Raw genomic sequence first — 22,567 nt, forward strand, 5'->3', positions numbered from 1 at the left:
ACGAACACATCTTGAAGCCCAAAGGCATCGGCGCACCGTTCCCACAACACACCAAAGATCGAAGGAAAAGGGCCTACACAGGCTCAGAGCAAGAACAGGATCCGGTTGCACGCAGAAAAGGAAAAAACTGAAATAGGCGCGCCTGGATGGGACTTATGTGACCTCGCTGACATCACGTACGCGGACGACGTCTGGGCGGAGCCGCATGATGCCGACCCTCCGGCGTGCAGGGATGCTGGGCAAAAAATTTCCGGGTCCAGTCTCACGCCTGGGGATAATTCTACGTGAAGGAATCTGGGGCTAGTAGTCTCTATCAGATGTTAGCACGCCGACGAGGGCTACTTATGACTTCACTGATGTCATGCAGAGCCGCGTGTGGAGCCATGGGCATTGTGCCATGCTGGTCAACATGGGACAGCTGAGAAGAAAAGGTTTCCGTAGAATGTTGGTGCATATTGGGATATTCAAAAGATGAGGCATCCACAGGTAGATGTATCCATCAGAACTATTGTTTGTAAGAATGGTTGGTAAATAAGCTTCAGCCACCTCACATTTAAATTATTCAAGAACATGGTTTAAACAATTACTTTTTGGTAATTTTGAAGTGGAATTGTAGACCTGGTTATTGGTTGCTGTTTTGATGGAAACGCTGTTGTAATATTAGTTGGAGAAGTGTGGCTCAATGCTTAGAGCGGCAGACCTTGATGCAGAACGCTGGCCAGGGACCAGGGTTCGATTCCCGCCTTGGCGGGTTTTGGGCTTAAATTCCTCTGACCGGATATTCTCGCCTCAGTGCCGATTCTAAGCATGGGTCCCACGCTGCAACTCTGGGCAATAGCTTGCTTAGTCTCCACAAAGGCCCCCTGATACACAAGGGATGCCTGGTTTCACCATGGGATGCCCAGGAGTGGACACCCCACAAGGAAAAGCCAGGAGGGGTTCCCTTGTGGTAGGAGTACAAGCGCCGGGATGCCTCCGGGTCACTGTTCGCGCTATACAAATATGCCACATTTACATTTACATTACAGTTGGAAATATAGATTAACTCAAATTGATTATTAGATAGTGAATACATCATAAGACACAGCTATGCAAACATCTCTAGCACTATCCTTTGAATCATAAATCAATCTACTGATGAACAATCTTACTTTCAATAAAATGAACACTAGTTCAAATTTGCTGTTAGGAAACCTTACATTGATTAACATAAAGGACTAAAAATAATTCAGCCTTCTGTATTGATAGAGTACATACCTGTTTCAACACCCAGTTCAATGCATTTTCAAAATAATCTCCAATCCAGTTCTCCAGATTGTGCCTACAATTTTCAGGTTGATTTCTCAGCCATGATTTTATTAAAGATTTAATATCTGTATCTTCATCACTAAACACAAGAAAATGTCATTGATGAAAAGAACACAAAATGAAGTAAATTATAAAACCATCATTATGTAGCTAGTAATTGCAAAGTATAGCAACTGTGTCTTACCAAATAAATGCAAAAGGCTAGGGGATCTGTGTCATAAAAACAGCAATTAAGGATTGCACACATTAATCTAGTGCAGAGCCTTGTTACAAATGTTGCTACTTTATTTTCTTTGGAAAGAGATGGTACCCCTTATGTCAAAGCGTTGTTGCTACTAACTTCAGCAATCACATATAGGGTCACTTTTGATTATCACATCTTAAAGCCGGAGTGTACCTGCATACTAACATCAAAATGGGCAGCAGGAATCAAGAGAGTATCTGCACAAGAAATGCAAACCAGGAAGAGAACTTTAGAGGTACCCGTTATAACTGAAGGGAATACACCTTATGTTTTAATACATAGTTTGCCTCCCGGTAGTGCATAAAACGTAAGCAGCTTCAATAAAAACTGAATAGCCAATATTTCAGCTGCAGTCCTTGAGAACAAGTCATCAAGCCTAAATAACAACATTCTGATGGATACTTCTAAGCACAGATTCCTCATCTTGTGACTACCCTCAGATCTCAGACTGCATCCAGTGATTTTTATCAGCATTGCTCCCATGTGCAAGTAGGTGGCATTATGCGGCCCAGAGATGACTTCGTCCCACCCTGGAAATGACACTGGAACTACATAAATGAGACATCCTCTCATGCTGACGTCAGTTCCTTACTTTCCACGCCTTCGGATGAGTTTCTGGAGCTTGCTCCCTTAACTTTTTCTTAGCATTTTTTACAACCTTTTTTCTACAAAATGCACAAGTTACTTACCTTCAGTAACGATATATCTGTAAGAGACATTAGTTAGTAATAGATTCCTTACCTTAGAATTGCCCCCAGGCGGAAAGCTTTTATCAGGAGTACCTCTGCGCGTCGGAAGGTGGTGTTGTGCGGCTCCACGTCTATCATAGGCGTCGTAATTGCCGGGATGAAGTCGCAGAAGCTACGTAGATGCCGCCCTCGTGCGCTGACGTCAGTTCTTTCTTTTTCCGTGCCAGCAAGCGCAGATCCGGAGAGAGCGGTCCCCTCAGTCAATTTTTGACTGAGTTTTTTGGGGACTTTTGCCTCTGTTTTTTTGAGTCTTTGACTCCTGGTGTATAGTAATGTCCGGTTTCAAGTATTGCGAGGTTTGTCCCCACATGATGTCGGTGATGGACCCGCACCGCAAGTGTCTCTACTGCCTGGGGCGCGACCACAACCCTGTGTAATGCCCCGACTGCCAGGCCATGGCTCCGAAAACTTTGCGTGAGCGGACCTAAAAGTTGCTTGAGGCCCGGGAGTCGGCTCTGTGCTGTTCAAGGTCCCGGTCCCGTGGGAGGTTGAGGGACCCGTCACGGAGCCACCACCATCGTTCGACTAAGTCTTCGCACTCGGGGTCAGGTAAGACGAAGCACAAGAAGTTGAAGAAGCAACGTCGCTCTTCGCCTTCCCCTAGCCTGTCCCGCGACACGGCTCAGGGTGTGGGTGGTGCCTCCCCCGGGGCTCCGGCGGAACCTGCGCAGTTGCCGTCAGTCTACCCGCCCATCCCGGCTCCGGCCCGATGTTGTCGATGGCTCCAGCCTCAGCGCTGCAATACCCCCATGAATCCATGCAAGGATCCCAGCCGATGTTGGTTAACCTCTTACGAACTCCACCGACATCGACGGCTACGGCGCCGCCACTGGCGTTGGTTGGCTACCCGGCCGATGTGGTCCCCGGATCCCCTTGATGTGGTCCGGTGTCGATCGCCGCCGATTCCGACGCCGATGGGGATTTTTTATCCCTATCTCCATCCTCCTCCATGTTTCTCACCTGCCCAGAAGGTTATGGGGGACGGGGAGGGGTCTGAAGACCCTCTCGCAGCCAATGCCAGTTAGACCCAAATTTGGGGGAAGCCAGTGATCATGGATTTCTCACCAGAACCTCCTTCTACCGTGGCTATGGAGGAGGGTGGTACTTATTCAGTGGTGTTCAGTAGGACAGAAAAGCTCTCCACCTCAAGCTCCCTACAGTGGCTGTCAGAACTAATCTCCTGACAGAAGTGCTTTGGCCGGCGACTTCCTCTGCGGAGCCGCTGCGGCCCTTTAATGATGCACTTTCAGACATCCTTTTGTGAACCTGGTCCAGGCCCAACCCAGGGGCTCCTGTGGATGGGAAGGTGGGCTGACGTCATTGCCCGGCACCGGACACCCCATTTTCCTCTTCCAACACTCTACCACTGAGAGCTTGGTTGTCCAAGCCTCTGCGTCTCAATCAATAGGAGTGTAGGGGAAAATTAAGGTAAGGCCGCCCCGCTCAAACAACTGTAAACTCTCTCTGTTTTCACACATTTTTTTGTGTCTTGTGGGACCTGTGTCTGTTCTTTGACCCATGGGATTAGTGTTACTTTACACATTCGAGGGATCTAGATTAAGTATGATATGATCCCCTCTGGTGGTCGTGCAGCTCTGATGTTATGTTGAGTAGGTAAGGCGCTTTTTGTTTACAAGCCTCTGCGTCCACAAGCGCATTCCATTCCGCATCTCTGGACAGGGAATCCGGACAGGGAATCCAAGAAACTGGAGCAGTTTGGAAAGAAGATTTTCTCTTCCACAAGTTCTGGTCTGCGGTCTGTGAACACCTCACAATGCCACCTTCCGACGCGCAGGGGTACTGCTGACGAAAACTTTCCTGATCCAGTCTGACACCTGGGGGTAATTCTAAGGTAAGGAATCTATCACTAACATGTCTCTTTCAGATTCTCTCTATAGCAGGCAAGGGCCATGACTCCTCTAAAGACTACAGGGTTTAAACTTTGCAAAGATTGTCACAAACAGATGTCTGCTACTATGCCTCCTGATACGGGATTAAAAAGTATGGAGGCATTTGGAAAGTGCCAGTCTCACACCCTGCTCAGTAACTGCTAGTTGCCTCCTGGTACGCTATTTGCTTACGTTTTTGGATGATATGGTTGGTGATATGTTGCCAACAATCCCTGAAAAAGTCCTCACCACCCTGTGCATATTTTACAAGATGGAAAAGACGCTGCAAAATAAGTCATCCGCTGGGCACTACCAACTGCTTAGGAAGGGCAGTTTGTACCAGAGTGGCGACTCGGCGTCACCCGTGGATGAGATTCACCGGCTTAACAATTGACATTCAGGTTTCACTAATGGACATGCCATTTGATAGCACCCAATAAGGCAGGCTCAGCCATGGAGCGCTTCGAAGAAAGCAGGATCATGGTGTGCTCACACAGGCTTTCTGTGCCCATGTAGCAGTATCACCCATCTTTCAAGGATTCAGAAGAGGTTTGACACAAAGACAACACCAAGGTCTACCTCCACAACAGATGCCCAAGTCCTTTTGGGACAAGGGTCGGGGATTCAGCCAAAAATGTCCTGGCCCTCAGGGGCAATGTCCTGCTCAGTTCCCCCACCCCTTCCACCAAACCAGGATGAGGTATTGCCCCCACGGATGGTACAGCATTACATCCGACAGATCAGTGCTTTAGATAGTCCAGCAAGGATATGCCCTACCATTTATTTCCACCCTGCTGCATTTTCCGCCTACGCTAGAGAAGATGGCATTTTTTTCATTCTACGAGAGGAAGTCCAGGCTCTTTTGGGAGAGGGTCCCAGCATAGGAAATAGAATGTTACTCAGATTATTTCCTGGTGCAGAGGAAGGCCAGGCTGGCATCCTATTTTAGATTTTCATCCTCTCAATTTCTTATTGAAAAAGGATATATCCAAAATGCTCACTTTGGCCTAAGTATTTTTTTGGCCCTGGATCCATTAATCCATTAGACTGGATTGTAGCTGTAGACCTTCAAGATGCCTATTTTCACATTCCCACAGGCATCATCTATGGTCCAAGGTGGACCAGGAGCATTTCCAATTCTCTGTGCGCCAATTTAACTTTACCAGAGCTCCTTATGTGTTCACGAAAAAGATGGCAGTGGTTACAGCACATCTTCAGATGTTGGGGATACCAGCCTTGGCCTAACTCGATGGACTGACACAAAACCCCTCCCCTGGCCCACTCAGAGATGATGGTTATGGCAGGCCATCAGGGAGAGATGGAAATCAGTGTACTCTGGTTTCCAGCAGAGACCCGCCTCTCATAATCTGTTGGAGTTGCCAGCATTGAAGGCCTTACTACCGTTGATCAATGTACTCATGAGCACCACCGCCATGAAGTACAGCAACATGCAGGGAGGAGTGGGATCCTGGGTCCTGTTACCAGGATGCCCTGTGCAACTGGAACTAGCTGAGTTCACAGGGCATCTCCCTAGTTGTGAAGCACAAGTTACTACTTGTGTAACGATATATCTGTAAGAGACATTAGTTAGTGATAGATTCCTTACCTTAGAATATCCCCAGGCGTCAGACTGGATCCGGAAACTTTTGCGTAGCAGTACCCTTGCGCGTCGGTAGGCGTCGTCTGCGGCTCCGCGTTCGTCGTCGGTGTCGTGGGCGCCGTGATGACGTCGTCAGAGTACTTAGACGCCGCCTCCGCGTGCTGACGTCAGTTCTTAGACACAGCTTTTCCGCGCCAGAAACGCAGAGCTATGCCAAAAACCGACACTGGTGCCTTGAAACTAGGGCCCTGAAAGGGGATGACCTTAACCCTAGATATCGGTACGCAGAACAGGGAGGATGGGTGGGTCGGTAAGGAATCTATCACTAACTAATGTCTCTTACAGATATATTGTTACACAACTAGTAACTTGTGCATCTGAAAGAGACACGTTAGTGATAGATTCCTTACCTTAGAATAGATACCCCAGCAATACCAACCCCGGTGGTGAGTCTGCGAACCAATAATCACACCAGAAAGTCCTGGAACACGGAACGGCCAAAGAAGCCATCCCTCCGGACTTGGCTGTCCAGGTAGTAGTGTCTTGCGAACGTGTGCAGCGAGGCCCACGTACCTGCCTGACAGATGTCTTGCAAGGGCACATCTCGGCCCAAGGCAGTTGTAGTCGCTGTGGCTCGAGTGGAATGAGCCCTCAGGCCAACAGGGGGTTCCTTCTTTGCCAAGGAGTAACACGCCTGGATACACAAGATGATCCACCGTCAGATGGTCCGCTTGTGTACCGCTTTCCCCTTCTTAGCGCCCACGTAACCAATAAAGAGGTGGTCATCCACCCGGAACTGGCGTGTGCGATCCAGATAGAACGAGAGCGCACGTTTTGGGTCCAGACGGTGGAGCCTCTCTTCCTCTCTTGAGGGATGCGGAGGCGGAAAGAAGGTGGGCAAGGTAATGGATTGCCCAATGTGGAAGGCCGTGACCACTTTGGGTAGGAAAGAAGTTCTTGTCTTTAACATAACCTTGTCCGGATGGACTGAAAGGAAAGGAGGTTTACAGGATAGAGCCTGGAGCTCACTCACTCTCCTGGCAGAGGTGATGGCTACCAGGAAGGCAGTCTTCAAAGTGAGAAGGCGAAGAGGACAGTTGTGAAGTGGCTCAAAGGGAGCGCACATCAGAAATGTAAGGACCAAGTTCAAGTCCCACTGAGGCATCTCAAAGGGAACAGGTGGAAACGTGTGTGTGATGCCTTTCAGAAATCTATTTACAATTGGGGACTTGAACAAAGATGGTTGATCAGGCAGCCTTAGGAAGGCTGAAAGGGCAGAAAGATAGCCCTTGATAATGCTCAGAGCAGAGCCCTGCTGGGCAAGAGAAAGAAGGAAGAGAAGAACCTCGGAAAGAGGGGCAGAGAGAGGATCCACAGCCTTTGCTGTGCACCATGCCACGAATCTGTTCCACCTGCAGGTGTATACCGACTTTGTGGAGACGCCATTCGTGATCCATCATGCACCGGCGGCTGAGTTCGTCCACCCTGGCGTTCAGAGAGCCTGCCAGGTGTTGAACCACCAGAGTCGCGCCCTGATGTTCCAGCCATTGCCAGAGGCGCAGAGCCTTCAGTGCTAGACGAATCGCCTGCAGCTCCAAAAGGTTGATATGGAGCCGGGACTCAGCCAGAGACCAGAGGCCTCTGATCTCTGCCTCTCCCATGTGGCCTCTCTAGTCCAGGAGGGACTCGTCCGTCACAACAACGTGCTCCGGTTGGGGAAGGGAGAGGGATCTGCCGCTGACCCAATCGCGGTCCATAAGCCACCACTGCAGCTGTCTCGCAGTGCCCTCCGAGACATGGACATGGTCGGACAGGCTGCCCTGATGCTGGGCCCACTGAAACTTCAGGTCCCACTGCAGAGCCCGCATCCGCCTACGGGTGTGATGCACCAGAAGGATGCAGGAAGCCATCAGCCCCAGAAGCCGCAGCGTCAACCTGACCGAAACCCGGGATAGAGGTTGGAAGATTGGAATCAGAGCCTGTATATCCCGGACCCGCTGTTCGGGTGGGTAAACCCGAAACTGCGCCGAGTCGAGAACCGCTCCGATGAAAAGGAGCTTCTGAGAGGGGCACAGGTGTGACTTCGGCACATTGATGGAGAACCCCAGCTGGTGCAAGAGGTCTGCCGTCGTCTGGAGGTGGCTGACGACTGTCTGGGGCGAGCCCGCCTTCAACAACCAGTCATCGAGGTAAGGGAAGATGGAAACCCCCAACCTGCGCAGATGAGCTGCGACCACCGCCATCACCTTCGTGAACACCCGTGGGGCGCTGGTAACGCTGAAGGGGAGCACGGTAAACTGAAAGTGCTCGTGGCCTACCGTGAACCGCAGGTAACGCCGGTGGGCCGGCAGGACGGGGATGTGGAAATAGGCGTACTGCAAGTCCAACGCTACCATCCAGTCTCCTGGGCCCAGGGCAGCTAAGACCTGAGCCAGAGTCAGCATCTTGAACTTCTCCTTCCGGAGGAAGCCGTTGACGTTCCGTAGGTCCAAGATAGGGCGTAGGCCCCCTTTGCCCTTCTTGGGTATCATAAAGTAGTGGGAGTAGCAACCACGTCCTACTTCTGGCCCAGGAATGCGCTCGATGGCCCCTTGGCCAAGAGGGCCGAAACTTCCTCCTGCAGAAGCCGCAAGTGATCCCCCGACATGCAGTGGTATTGCGGTGGCATGGCTTGAGGGGTCGTCTCGAAGGGGAGGGAGTAGCCCCTCCGGACGATCTGCAGCACCCACCTGTCCGAAGTGACAGTGCGCCAGTGAGAGTGGTGATGGCGAACCCTGCCCCCCACTGGCGTCACATGGGCCGAGAAGCACGGACTAGGAGGGTTTAGAGGTGGATGCTGCGGGGGAAGGTGTCGACTGGCCTCGCCGTTATCCCTGACCGCCTCCACGTTAGTCTGCGGCGTGTGGCTGACAGCACGTGTGGGGGCGCTCCTTCCTTGGCCACGAAAGGAGCAAAAGGCACCCATTTGCTGGCGCAGGGCCGAGAGGCCCAAGGACTTGGCCGTAGCCCTGGAGTCCTTAAAGCGCTCAAGCGCATGGTCTGCCTTGTTGCCAAAAAGGCGACGGCCAGCGAATGGCATGTCCATCAGAGTGTTTTGGAAATCTGCGGAAAAGTTGGCGGACCTCAGCCAGGTGTGACGTCTCACCGCCATGGTCGTTGCCATCGCTCTGCCTAGCAAGTCGGTGGTATCCAGCCCACACCGGATAGAATATTTGGCTGCATCTCGGCCCTCCACAAGGGCTTGGCCGAGTTTGGCCCGTACCTCCAACGGACACTCTGGCAGCACTTCCGCAACCGTCTCACACAGAGAGTGGGTATAGCGGCCCAAGAGGCATGCGGTGTTGGAAGACCGCAGGCCCAAACTAAGGGAGGAGAATATTTTCTTTCCATAATTCTCATACCTCTTGGATTACCTGTCCGGCGGAGCCAACGGAAATGCGGTCTGGGAATTGGAGGCCTGGATGACCAGACTCTCGGGGGTGGGGTGGGTGGACAGGAAACATGGGTCGCCCGGGGACGGGCGGTGGCGTCTGGCCACGTTCCTATCTACAGGCAAACCCATAGCGGGCCTGGACCAAGTGCCCAAAAGAACGTCGGTCAAGGCCTCATTAAAGGGCAGCAGAGGCTCGGCCGAGCATGACTGCGGTTTAAGGACCTCAGTGAGGAGGTTAGTCCTCACGGCCGCGACAGGGAGCTCAAGGCTCAAGGCCTTGGCTTCCCTCATCAACACCACACTTTAGGTTGCCCCCTCCTCCGAAGCCACGGTAGGAGGTGAGACAAAACCAGTGTCTGGTGAGGTGTCCAGACCACTGGCATCCCCAAGTCCACTTGTCCAGTCCTATTGAGACTGACACTCACGGGTCAGAGGGTCCTCAGACCCCTCCCAATCCTCCTCATCACCATCTCCTGATACTCAGGGTTCTCAATTAATGGGGCCTGTTCATAGAAGTGAAAATCTTCATACGCCGTCGAAAGCAGTGCCCAGCGGCGCCGTTCCGACGTCGGAACAGGAATGAAGGAGGCATCGGGGACGGCGGCGCCCGAGGACGGCGCCGGAGGCGCCACCTGACGGTCCGACACCGGGGGGGTCGTAAGGTCCACCGGCGACGATACAGATCCCGAGGGAGGAGAAGTATTACACGGCGCCGGGCCCGAAGGCGCCGGCGGCGTCGGGACCGCTTGACCCTGCGGCGCCAGGCTCGAAGGCACCGGCAGTGTCGGGATAGTGGGGCCCTGCGGCGCCGGGCCCGAAGCGCCGGCGGCGTCAGACCTGAAGCACCCGACGGCGTCGGGGCCAAAGCCCCCGACCCGCTAGGGGCCCCAGACGGGTCCGTCGGAGGAGAGATGGACCTTCTGGCCATGAGGAAGCGCTCGATCTCCTCCGGCGTCGCGTCTCGCCCAGGGACCGGAGGGTGTGGAGCTGGACGCGGCGCCGCGACTCCGACGGAGCCGCGTGGGCGGTGTCACCTGAACCCACGGCCGCATCGTGCGAGCGTCGGGGGGAGTCAGAAGAGCGATGACGTCTCTTCGACTTCTTGTGCTTCTTACCTGACAACGACTTCGACCCAGAGGAGTGGTGCAGACTCTCAAAGCTGTGGTGGCTCCGAGCCCGCGACCTGTCCCTCGACCTCCCATGGGACCGGGACCTTGCACGGCGCCGGACCGACTGCCGGAGTTCGAGTCGCCTGCGGGACTGCTCTGCCTGGCTTTCGAGGAGAGGGCCCGGCAGTCGGAGCAGGCCTTGTCGTCGTGGTCGACGCATAGACAAGTTAGGCACAGGTGGTGCGGATCCGTGACCAACATCGTGCGGTCGCAATCCTCACAGTGCTTGAAGCCAGGCATCCCTAGGCACCGATCGGAGTCGTAGACTTCGTAAACAATCAAAAGGATCAAAAAGGTTAATCAAAAATTGACTAAGGGTTACTGCTTTTTCCAGATCTGCGCTTGCTGGCGCGGAAAAAAGAAGAACTGACGTCAGCACGTGGAGGCGGTGTCTGAGTACTCCGACGACATCATCACGGCGCCCACGACGGACGCGGAGCCGCAGACGACGCCTACCGACGCGCAAGGGTACTGCTACGCAAAAGTTTCCGGATCCAGTCTGACGCCTGGGGATATTCTAAGGTAAGGAATCTATCACTAACGTGTCTCTTTCAGATAAACCTAGCAGAATATTTAATTGGCAGGGCAGACAAACACAGTTGACAAGGGCTTGCAAAAAAAAAAGGCACCTACTTCAGGAGGTTGCACACGGAGTCTTCCAGCAATGTGGAGACCACTGTCCACATCTTTTTTCCACCGCTGAGAAAGTGCAGCATCAACATTTTTATATATTGGAGTTCACAAGCGGCTTTCTCTCAAAGACACATTCTGCTTACAATGGAGCGTAGCGTTCATGTATGCCTTCCTGCCACTGCCTATCCTTCCCAAAGATTTGAAGAAGATCAGGAACTACTGAGCCCAAGTCTTTTAAATGGCTTTGCATTGGGCAAGGAGAGTGTATACCTAGAATTTCTGGTCATGAGCATCTGTTCTCCGATCAGGCTGCCGATTTAGGAGGATCTTCTGTCACAGGAACAGGGCCGGGTACTGCCCCTGGCCCTGCGCAATCTACACCTCCATGTATGGAGATTGAGCAGCAGAAGTTGCCTGCCTTTGACCTCCCTCCCAAAGTAGTGGATGTCATCCTGGTGGCCAGACGTACATCAACATAATTTGTTTGTGCTAGACACTGGGACAAGTTTGTGGCCTTGTGCAATTCCCACCACACAGACCCCTAACAAGCTAAGTTGTCAGATGTGCTCTTATTGTGCTGTCTTTAACCCAGCATGGTCTTGCGTGGGAAAAGTTAAAGGTTATTTGTTGGCCCTTTCAACCTTTTGTGCGTTTACCCAACCAGCTGTTTTTGTTTAAATCATCTGTAGTGATGCGTTTTGTTAAAAGTCTGGTCCATATGTTTTCACCTAAACATTTGCATTGCCGCAGTGGGGTCTTAATTTGGTCCTTACCTTCCTGGTGTACACTCCTATTAAGCCGATTCATAGCTGCATCTGCTGACTTAAAAAAGTCTTCCTCATAGTGATAATCTCCGCTTGTCACGTGAGCCTGTTAACCCACTGTATACTACTTTTTTCCAGACTAACTGAGGTTGCGCAATAGAGCTGCATTTTTGTCAACCGTTGAGATACCCTTTCATGTCCGACAATCCATCACCCCTTCAGACATTCTATGCTCCACTTCACTCCTTGTAGCGGAAGAGGAGAGACTTCACTCCTTGCAACCGCTTTGAGCTTTGACATCAATCGTACTAAAGACCATCAAATGGATAATCACTGGGGTTCAATGAAGTGAAAAAGGGTATTGCAATGGAGAAAAGAAGCATATCAAGGTGGATAGTCTACAGTATAAAGACCTGCTATGAGCTGGCCAAGAAGCGACCCCTAGAATGTCCAAAAGCTCATTCAACTAGAGCCAAGCATGCTACCATTTCGCGCTGGCACATGGACTACCTGTTCTGGACATGTTAGGCTGCAACAAGGCGTCACTCCATAAGTTAAAGAAGCACTACAGCCTTGACAGCAAAGTCCAGCGGGAAGGGCAGTTTGCCCATTCGGTCTTGCAAGCTTTTCTAGTTTGAGCCATTCCATAGCCCCTCTCCCCTGACCACTAAACACACCTGGGTAGGTACTACTTTGGTATCTATTCACAGTATGAGCAATCTGCGGTGAAGTATCCATCAGAAGAACAAGTAACTTACCTTTGCAAATGCTCTTTCTGGTTGATACTCTATCTAACCGCAGATTCAACACCATCCTCCCTCCTTCCCATTCTGCGGAATGGACTTTTTTTCATCCATGAATAAGATTCCAGATTAGAGAGCTATACACTGTCATATCTGATCAGTTAATAAGCTTCGCAACCGACAGCATAGTGTGCACAAACAGGACAGGGATGACTAAACGGAAAGTAGGAACTGAATGAAAAGGGAAAGTTGGTTGATTAGGGAAGGGAGGCGGTGTCTAATGTAAGCCGGTGATTGTAGGTGGTGCCCACTAGCACACATTTATGGATATCGGTGCTCCCTTTTCCTCGCCAGATATTCACCCACAAGAAGAGAGTGGAAAACACACAAGTGGAAAAGAAGGAAGAAAGGAAAGATGGGAAAAAGTGACAGAGAGAAAGAAGAAACCTGCAAAAGTGAGATAAAAGGGCAGGGAGTGTGAATGGTGGTGAATTGAAGAGGCTTGAGTTGGAATCAAGACTATGTAGCGTTGGTATGTGGTACACTGAAGTTCAATAGTACCAGCCCCGGACTTCAGAGAAAACTATCTGGCTCAGCACATACTCTTTTACAAATTAAGCACTGAGGAGGGGGTGTTAGCATGATTTTGTAGAGTGAGAAAGACGATTTGCCAAAACGACATCTTCTGTTTCTTGCAGCAAACAATCTTGCACCTATTAAAAATACACTTGAAAATCTTTCGACAATTCTACTGTAGATTATGTGAAGGAAATGTTACTTGTAATCCTTGCTGTTCATCGTAGGAACGTCCCGCCTGTGTGTGAGGGCGCTTAGATTTTACAAATAAAAAATAGTATCTGCATTTTGAGGAGGTGAAATGTTGGCATCTTAAATTCAGTGAAAAAAATAAGGTTAATGAATAATATGCTTGCAGAAGTCTGGCAATTGCCAAGGGCCCCATTTCAGCCCATGTTGCCACTTCTTGCCCATACAAACCAGACTCCATTTTGCTTTAACAGGGACAGTCCAACTCTAGCTACAAGGGTTAGCCCTTCTGAACACGAACACAAGCAACCAAAGAGTAGGTTCGGCAAACTTAGGATTTATCTGTGAAATATCCCTAGTGCTTATTTTGAGCCAGTGGTTGTCTGTGGGGCCCAACCACATGATTTCTGAGAACCAGTACTTACTTTACTTCATCAGACATTTCTTAAGAGCAAGAGAGAAAAAAGAAAGAAAACATGAGAAAGCCAGAAAAATATCACAAAGATAAAGGGACAGGAGGAGGATTCTAGACTACGCTGTTTTAGTAGTCTGTGCACCCACATGTTATAGTGCCAGCCCCAAGGCTTCTGAGCACCAGTAAATTAAGCACTGGCAATTGCTGGAGTCCTGGGGCACACCGAACACCCACAGGACACGGTAGTCGGTCCAGTAGTCAGTAAGATTGCTCTGAGGAATCAATTAGTTTGACATTTGTTTTTATCAGTCAGAAACGAAGCTGGGGTCGTAGGAGCCGCCCTGAACTGGCTGCAGTCGCTCCTGACGGGGCGCTGCTTTCAAGTTCAACAGGGGTCCTGTTGTTTCTCCGAGGTGCCACTAGACCAGGGAGTGCCACAGGGCTCAGCTTTGAGCCCTACACTTTTCAATCTTTACATGGCCTCCCTGGCCAAGGTTGTCCAAGCATTTGGGGTGGAGTTGGTGTCTTACGCCGACGACACTCAACTGCTTATCTCGCTGTCTCAAAACCCCACAGGAGCATCCTCCAATTTTAAGGCCTGCATGCAGGCCTTGGCTGACTGGATGGATGCCCATTGTTTAAAGCTCAATAGCTCCAAAACCGAGGTTTTGGTGGTGGGTGGTAAGAGCAGTAGCTGGTCAGCCGATTGGTGGCCATCCTGTCTGGGCGCCACTCCTGCACCATGTGAGGAAGCAAAAAACCTAGGAATGTGGGTTAATCCCACACTGTCCTATGAGGGTCATATTAGACGCCTTGTGGGGGAGTGCTTTGGGGTCCTGAAGGTTCTAAATAAGACTCTGGATCTGCTACCCTTGACTGCCAGAAGGACGATGACGCAGGCTTTTGTCACCTCTCGGTTGGACTATGGGAACGTTTTGTACCTTGGTACCACCGAGAGGAGTATGGGCCGCCTGCAGGTCATCCAGAACGCGGCTGCTCGCCTGGTGCTGAGGAGGCAGAGGAGAGCCAATTCACAGAAGGCGCTTGATGCTCTCCACTGGCTCCCCATAAAGAAACGTGTTTTGTTTAAATGCCTGCTTATGTGCCACCGGATTGTCTGGTTGAGGGCTCCCGCCTATCTTCGGGACCTAGTCTGCAGATACGAGCCGCCCAGGGCCCTGCGCTCGGGAGGTACGGGGCTGCTGACGGTTCCGCGGATAAAGAGATCCAGAAAGGGAGGGCGGTCGTTTACATTACTGGCCGCCCAAAACTGGAACAAAGTCCCGCTTGCTCGAAGGTTGGAGAGTAGAGAGGCAATATTTCGGTCTCTGCTGAAGACCCACTTGTACACACTGTGAGGCTTTGGTGAGGGGGTTTCCTAGTTAGGTTTTTTGTCTGCCACTTCTCCTTTAGCGCGGGGACACGCCGTGATGGCGTTACTGAGCGCTCTACAAAACCCTTTATTATTATAAGGGTGTGACTTAGAGTTTTGAAGATGGGTTTACTCAGTCACAAACATGGCAGGTATCCCATCTGCCGTATTACAATTCTATTATATCCTATGGCACTTGTAATATGGCGGGCAGGGTAGATGTCACGTTTGTGAGGGAGTAACCCGCCCGCTAAACTTTAAATCAGGCCCTAAATTGTTTTGCCATTTCAGTTTAGAGAATGCAGACTTTGGGATGAGCCTTCTATTCTACCTTCTTGGCTGGCAATGAAGGTCATACGTTGTAGAAGGAAACGTTACATACTTTTAATGCTGGATTTGCATCGAAAGCAGCTTCAATGGAGTCACTAAAAACCCACTTCTCCCCGCTCTCTTCTTTTTCCAAGCCAAATAATCTGCGGTCAGATTACATTGTCCCAAGACCCTAAAGATCCAGTACAAGGCAGGAAGGGACCCCCAACCCTTTTGTTCCTTAAAGGAGAAGTGAATGCCTTTAGATGTTGTATTACATACTGCTATAACACAGTTTTTTCCCTCATTTTTTGCATGATATTGTCTCTTCTGTTTTTTTGCAGCAGGTTTTAAGGACGATGCTGCAATGTTGTCTAATGTATTCATGTATTTAACAAAACATTCAAAAACCCAAAGCCTGTAAAAGATAGGAAGGGTGAATCTGCATTCAAAATATCTTCAAAGAGACATGTCATGTAAAAAAAACCTTTTTAAGTGGTCTGGGATGCCCACACACAGATGGGAGTATTCGACGATTAGGGCTACTAATAAAGGGCCACCAATTCAGAATGTAATTGATGGAGTCTACAGCTGCAAACCACAACCAAGGACAAAATTAACGACACTGGTGATTCTGAGGAAATACAAAACACAATCTAAAGACCTAATAGAAACGAACATGCAACAAACTAAACCGTGATCACACAATGAGCTGAAAATCACCCTTTCAGCTTTGATAAAGGTGAATAAACTACAATCATTACAACTGTGAGAGCTTTAAGTTTGTAAAAATCGTGTCTGCTTGAAAAAAGATGCAGTCTGGATTTCAGAAAATAAGGCATAATTCTAGAAGTCGCCGAATAATAATAATATGGAGCAAGGTCAAACAATTAAGGCACATAACAGGCCTGAAATCAATCTGTTATTGGTCAAGGTAAAGACTGTAAGCCACAACGTTACAGCAAGATGATGAGGGTTATACAGCTCCAGATATGTTGTCATAAATAGATGTTACAATGGCCCATCCTTCGAACTTAGGGGTCGATTAGATAACTTGCCGCACTAAGTGTCATTTCGAACGCAGTTCTCATCGGCTGATATTAAACACAAGTCATAATGCTCCTACTGCGGCATGGATTCCATATACTGTATTCAAGCAACTGCGCATGCTGCGGAAAGCGCCTTCTGATATGCATGGGGTGAGCTCCCTAAATATCAGGACATTCTTGTTGGGCCAGTGGCTTTTCCCATTAAAACGCTAATAAAGCACCACCTCAAGGAGCAGGAATTTAGATGCACAGGAGGTGGTCTGCATTTTGGGTAGTGGCAATAGAAGGGAGAGGGATGATCCAAACAAATTAGAGGAGGTGGTTTCACTTGCAAGGAGCTAGTCTACACGGCTAGGGCCACTGAGCCTTTTTCTAAGTCATTCCATTGGACTGAGCACCAGTCCATTCAAGGAAGACCATGAGGAGCCGACTAGGGCAGTCATATTTATATTAAGTGTAGCCAAATAACAAGAAAGTGTGCTAGTTCAAGTAAGTAATAAATGTAAAAAAAAAAAAAATATAACACATCTTACCTGAGGAAAATCATGCCCATTCTGGAAATGGTGGCAGGAGAAGCACTGCTAAGATCATGGGTTTCAAACAAAAAGTTAACATTGGGACCAAACTGGATTCTCTCTCCACTAGGCATAGTGAGAAGTCTGTTGTCATCCAGAACCGAGTTCAGCGATTCAATCCACTCTGGATCAATGTCACCATCACAGATTATCCACGAGCTGACCTCTGTAAACAAATAAAACATTTTAAAAGATGTGCTTGAACATTTTCATTGATTAATAAGGATAAAAATATCTGCTATGCGAAGCAAAAATAAATACCATTATGAACCTATGATAACTATGCCCAAAATACCTTCTTCGAAGCCCTCAAACTATGAGTGCTATGCGGGCAGAGTCGGAGTCCGTCTCATCACCCTTGACACAGCACCCAGAGAAGCTCCATGAAAGATCCTTCAAACAGTTCCCGGTTAGAATGAAATGTTCTTTTCTTTTTCTGACTCCATCGAATATCTGGATTTGCTTCCTGATCTAGAAATTCTGGTTGGAAGTCTGGCCTATCATTTTGAATATTTTATCTTTGCAAGATGATATTACATATATACTGTTAATATGCAAATCAGTTGCCCTTTCTCATCCTCTTTGTGAGTCAAGGGCTAAGTTATTTAATTTTTTGGTTACAGCTGCGTTAAAATCTATTACTTTTTGTTGGAAAGATGCTTCTTCTGTTTCGGTCCACGCTTGGTGGTCATGGATTACCTTTACAAGGAAAGGTGCTCAGCTATCACTTAAAGGTGTTAATCACAATTCACAATCATTTCAGTCTTTTTGGTCACCTATTGATTCATATGTTATGAAATGATATTGTTAATTAGTTTTCTTTGTATATTAAGGACTATTTTGACTTTCATTATCACCTTTTTTGTATTTCTGTATTTTATGTACTCAATTGCTTTGTAACTCTGTATGGTATGATTTTACGATGCAATGATATGTTTACTCCCCTCCCTCTCCTCCTCCCCTTTTTCCCTTCCTCTTCTTATACGATTATTTGTTACTGAATCTCTATACTGCAAATTTACCTAGGAACCATAGTTCTTGTTATTATTTTCATCATTTACGCTTATCTGCTTTAATTTTTTGTTATGTACTGTTCTTGTTTATTTCTTTTGTCTCAAAAATTTCAATAAAATCATTTTGAACTGTAGAATGAAATGTTCTTTTCTTTTTCTGACTCCATCGAATATCTGGATTTGCTTCCTGATCTAGACTGCTCTTTTGGTGCCAGTTCTCACCGATAGCTCCTATGACAGCAATAGTCCCACAAGTGGAAGCACCCTGGCGATTCACATCCGATTAAATCCCTTGGGTTCCCTGTGGCAAACTATACCTCTTAATATTAGTTAACAAACAAAAAGGTTAAGGACCTGTCCCTTGTCTTTGTAGTATTCCATCTTGGATAGCTTCTTTATATTTATAACTGCTAGGATACTCTAGCTTGTCTATCACCACCATGGAACACTTTCTTTAATTAAATTAATTATTAAAATGTACTTTGAAATGTCAAAAAGATATATTATTATTTCTCTCCATTTTCATTTGAAAGCACTCATGTCATGCACAGGCTGTAAAGGGAATCATGAATGGCCCTCTCAAGATCATCATCGCCACTTCAGCTCCCACAATGCTTTGCACCAGTTAAGATCCACAATTCAGTTTGAAGCTTAATGAGAGAAACCAGTCATTTCTCTGACATGTTCTAATTCATTTGCAGTTGTAGTTGTACCTGTAGTAGAGAGAGCTTCTGGGTTCTTCTGAAGGGGAATGCTATGTAAATCTTACATGCAAAAAACGTAATTCTTTTAAACCTCCTAACTGAAGCTATCGCCATCAAAAAGTTTAGCTTCCATGACATGGAAATTGATCTGACTTCTGAATGAGTTAAAATATCAATTTAGTAAGTCTTTCAAAGGTTGGGCACATCATGACATTATTCTTCCATACTTTCTGATGTAATATATCATTGCAATTCCTGAACAGATGGATTTTTCTTTTTTCCAACAGGTTTGTTTTGAAAGTTGTCTCTACTAGCAATCAGGAGCCTTGACACTTCGTCTCATTCACACAGGCTCATCAGCCCTGAAAGAATGCACTGGAGAGGATTGTTGCATTTGAGCCTTGTTCAATAAAGGCATTCTCTTAAATGCTTTGCTTTTGTGCTTTTTGTACTCCACTACAGTGAGTACGGAGCTGTCAGGGTGGTCTCAATCTTTTGTCATTTCCAGCAGCTTGAAGACAGATGCTAGCAGTCAAAGATGGTGTTGACATCACTTGAGTTCAGTACTGTTTTGAGAAACTACACCACAATAGTACATTTTGTGGGAGCATAACAAATCTGTGTGTGTCCTAATAAATGTGCACTGTAGTTTTCCCTGTAGTATAGTGAACTTTGGGGTCCTTTTGAAGTGGAATGATGCAATTCTGACGACACACACATATGCAAAACACTTGCCACCAGGTAACAATCTGCTCTTGTGACTGGTGTCGCATAAAATGAAAAAAACAGTTTTGTGTCAAATCTTTTGTTGTATCTATTTAATGCCCAAGAGTGCAACTTATGCATGGATTGCAAGGACTGCTCTAAGCATTACGTTGTTAGAAGGAAACTGGGATCCACTTGTGTCCTTCAAACAAGATACTGCTTAGGATGTTTTGTGTTACTTTGATTTTCCTGGCTGATGCACCATGCTCAGGTAGGGTGTAGGCTCTTGTCAAGGAAGGGTGTGATCTAATTCATGCCTGTTTCCCAATGAGACAGTTCATTAGCATTGTATCTATTTGAATCAGTACAGATTTCCGAGGAGGTGAGCTGCTTAGAATTTTGACACATTTAACATTTAACAGAAAAGACAAAGTTCCAAAAAATCACCCAAATGCTCCAGAGGTCTGAACAACTACAGAAAAACAACTACGGACAATTGATGCATTGTGTTTCCAGCACATTTGTAATATTTTAGGCATGTTGGGCACATTATGAGGTTCTAAGCTAAGGATACTATTTTGTTTGAAAAAGCGGTCAAGCCTGATCACGGCAGTGGGAAAAACCGATGGGGACTATATTGTGACATATCCGTCCAAAATAAATCCAGGACCTCACCTGACCATGGGATCAATAGGGGATATGTCATACCTAACAAAACAAATTGCAACACTATAATTTTCTAAGATCAGCCCAGGAGGGTGGCTCTGGTAACATGAATTTGAGACCCCAGGACAACCTATCCCTTCTGAACCTTCAATAGTGGATGTTTTCCATTTCATTTCCATTTAATTGCATTTGTATCGCGCATAAATCACCCGAAGGTCTCAGAGCGCTAACCATCATGGAGTTTCTTCTGTCTGCCTACAATCTAAGACCAACACAGTCTGGACGAGGGGAAACCTCAGGAAGGGGTTGATTTCCAGACAATATCCAACACAGAGATGTAGTTAAACAATCGGCCAAGGATATCTCCTGGGCCATACAGAAACTGCAGACCACAATCCAACAGATCAAACTGGACTGCAAGGTGATGATGGTTAAGATGGAGAAAGGAGAGAGCCAAGCCACATGGAAAACATCAGAATGGTGGGGGTCTCTCTTTGAAGGCCATAGGGCAGAACTCTTCGTGGAGGGCTGCATACTAGAGTTCTGAAGCATAGAATTTCATGCCTCGTACCCTTCTTGGTAACCATAGCTCAGAGTGTTAATTCAGTTGCTTCTTTGGGAAGCTGCAGACTGACTTCCGATGTGCATTGAAGATGACTGCATCCAACATTTGAGATCTAAGGATGTTTAATACAAGGGACACTGAGGAATGCTACAATTGTAACCTGCAAAGTATGAAGGAACATTTTATGACTGATGTGTATCACACGCATCAACTGCCATTGTCTTTATTAGGAAGGTATGGAATATACAAAGTTATGTTCTTACCAAGATTCCTTTAGATACTGCAAAATATAACATTCTGGGTAAAATTGAATTTTTTGTTGTTGGAGGGATACTACTTTGGCATGAAGGTGCCCCGAAATATCACTGGCCAAACTCTACAAGGGTGTATCTGATGGCGGAATAGCACTTGTGGATATACAAGACCAGTAGTGCTGAAAGGTTCAGTGTTCTCACACCAGGTAGAAATGTCCTTGCAAATCGACATAAGCATCATGAGCATTAGAGGATACCTGTCATTGACTTATGATGTTGCCCCCGCCACACACACACACACACACGCTGCCAGAACCAACATGGATGGTGGAACTACCATGACGAGCGGCTACACACATAGCAGGCTGGCAGGGTGTTATTACAAGGGAAACCCTTTCTGGGACAGCCATGACTTTAATGTATGAATTTACACCAGTGTTTTCAGGAGTGGGATGACATACGGATATCTACGGTCAGAGATATATGGGACAAAAGAAATCTATGCTTAGCTCAGGGAACTGTATATCTTAGTCAAGTCCCATGTGTTAATATACACATCTGAATCAAGATATAGAAAGATACAATGGGATCATGCACAACTTTCAGGAATACTCCTCCTTAGAGAGTAGAGGGCTTAAGGAACCCCTGAACTGTAAAGTGATCTCTCAAATATAAAACTAACTTAAAGCCCCTTGATGAGATTGCTTAGATGAAGGCAAAAAGAGAGGTCAATTTAGGCAACATTAATGAATCGGACTGGAAGGAAGCTAAATGGGGACCAACGGAAGATGTCATAAGGGCTGGCTTCCAGCTGATACAACGTAAGCTTCTACATTGAGCATATTGCACTAGAACACACCTCAAAATCTTTGGTTATGAAGTCGGACACCTGTCTCAAGGATGTGGTATGGTGAGGTCATTCTTCCACACATGGTGGGAGTGCTAGAAAATTACAGAATTCCGGGAGAAGGTGGTTGATAGCTCTTCAGCAGTCTCTGGAACACCAGTGGTATGGCACACTAACACCATATTGCTGGGAATCTGGAGAGATTAGCAACCATGAAAATATAATTAATTACTTTCAAATACTGGCCTGAGGTTTGCCAGACATAACACTGCCAAATTGTGGGGCAGTAACCACATCTCACGGTTTCGGGATTAATGCTGAAAACAATAAAAAGTATTTGAAAAAAACAATATATAGTAATATATAGTAGAACATCAGTGCCGAACATTTCTACAAAAATATATTGTTGGACGTGTGCAATCATAACCAACGCTTATCTCTTGGTTTCAAAAAAAGAATGTTATCAAAACTCCTAACTAAATTGCAATGAAAGCTTGTTGGTAGCGGAATTGGGCCTGGGACAATCAGCCAGTCCAATAGAAAAGAGTAATATGTGCTGCAACTGCCCTCGGCACAACATAACATCGGTTGATTGCCTTTTTGGGCCCCATTACAAGTGGACTTCAGCCCAAAACTCCTATTTTAGGTAAAACAGTATTACCCACTATTTCATGCACATATTCATCTGAAAAAAGCAAGTGCATATATGCTTGAAAAACTGCCCAACATTTGAGGAAAATTTGTGGAAATCACTTCAGTAACTTTCAGCATATTATTCCCCATTCCATTTATCTGA

General features: G+C 47.4%; 1 protein-coding gene across 3 annotated transcripts in view; it reads right to left on the reverse strand.

Moving 5' to 3' along the window:
* The window catches only part of DYNC2H1 (dynein cytoplasmic 2 heavy chain 1), a 1,560,829-nt gene that overhangs the window by 935,909 nt on the left and 602,353 nt on the right, over positions 1-22,567 (reverse strand). For all 3 annotated transcript variants that reach the window (XM_086935265.1, XM_086935264.1, XM_086935263.1), the window contains exons 39-40: positions 16,976-17,183; positions 1,258-1,387 (exon numbers count right to left, since the gene is read on the reverse strand). In XM_086935265.1, the coding sequence (XP_086791391.1) occupies positions 1,258-1,387; positions 16,976-17,183 (338 nt within the window). The remainder of the gene's footprint in view (positions 1-1,257; positions 1,388-16,975; positions 17,184-22,567) is intronic.

The sequence above is a fragment of the Lissotriton vulgaris genome, chromosome 8 (assembly GCF_964263255.1).
Source record: "Lissotriton vulgaris chromosome 8, aLisVul1.2, whole genome shotgun sequence".
NCBI lineage: Eukaryota > Metazoa > Chordata > Amphibia > Caudata > Salamandridae > Lissotriton > Lissotriton vulgaris.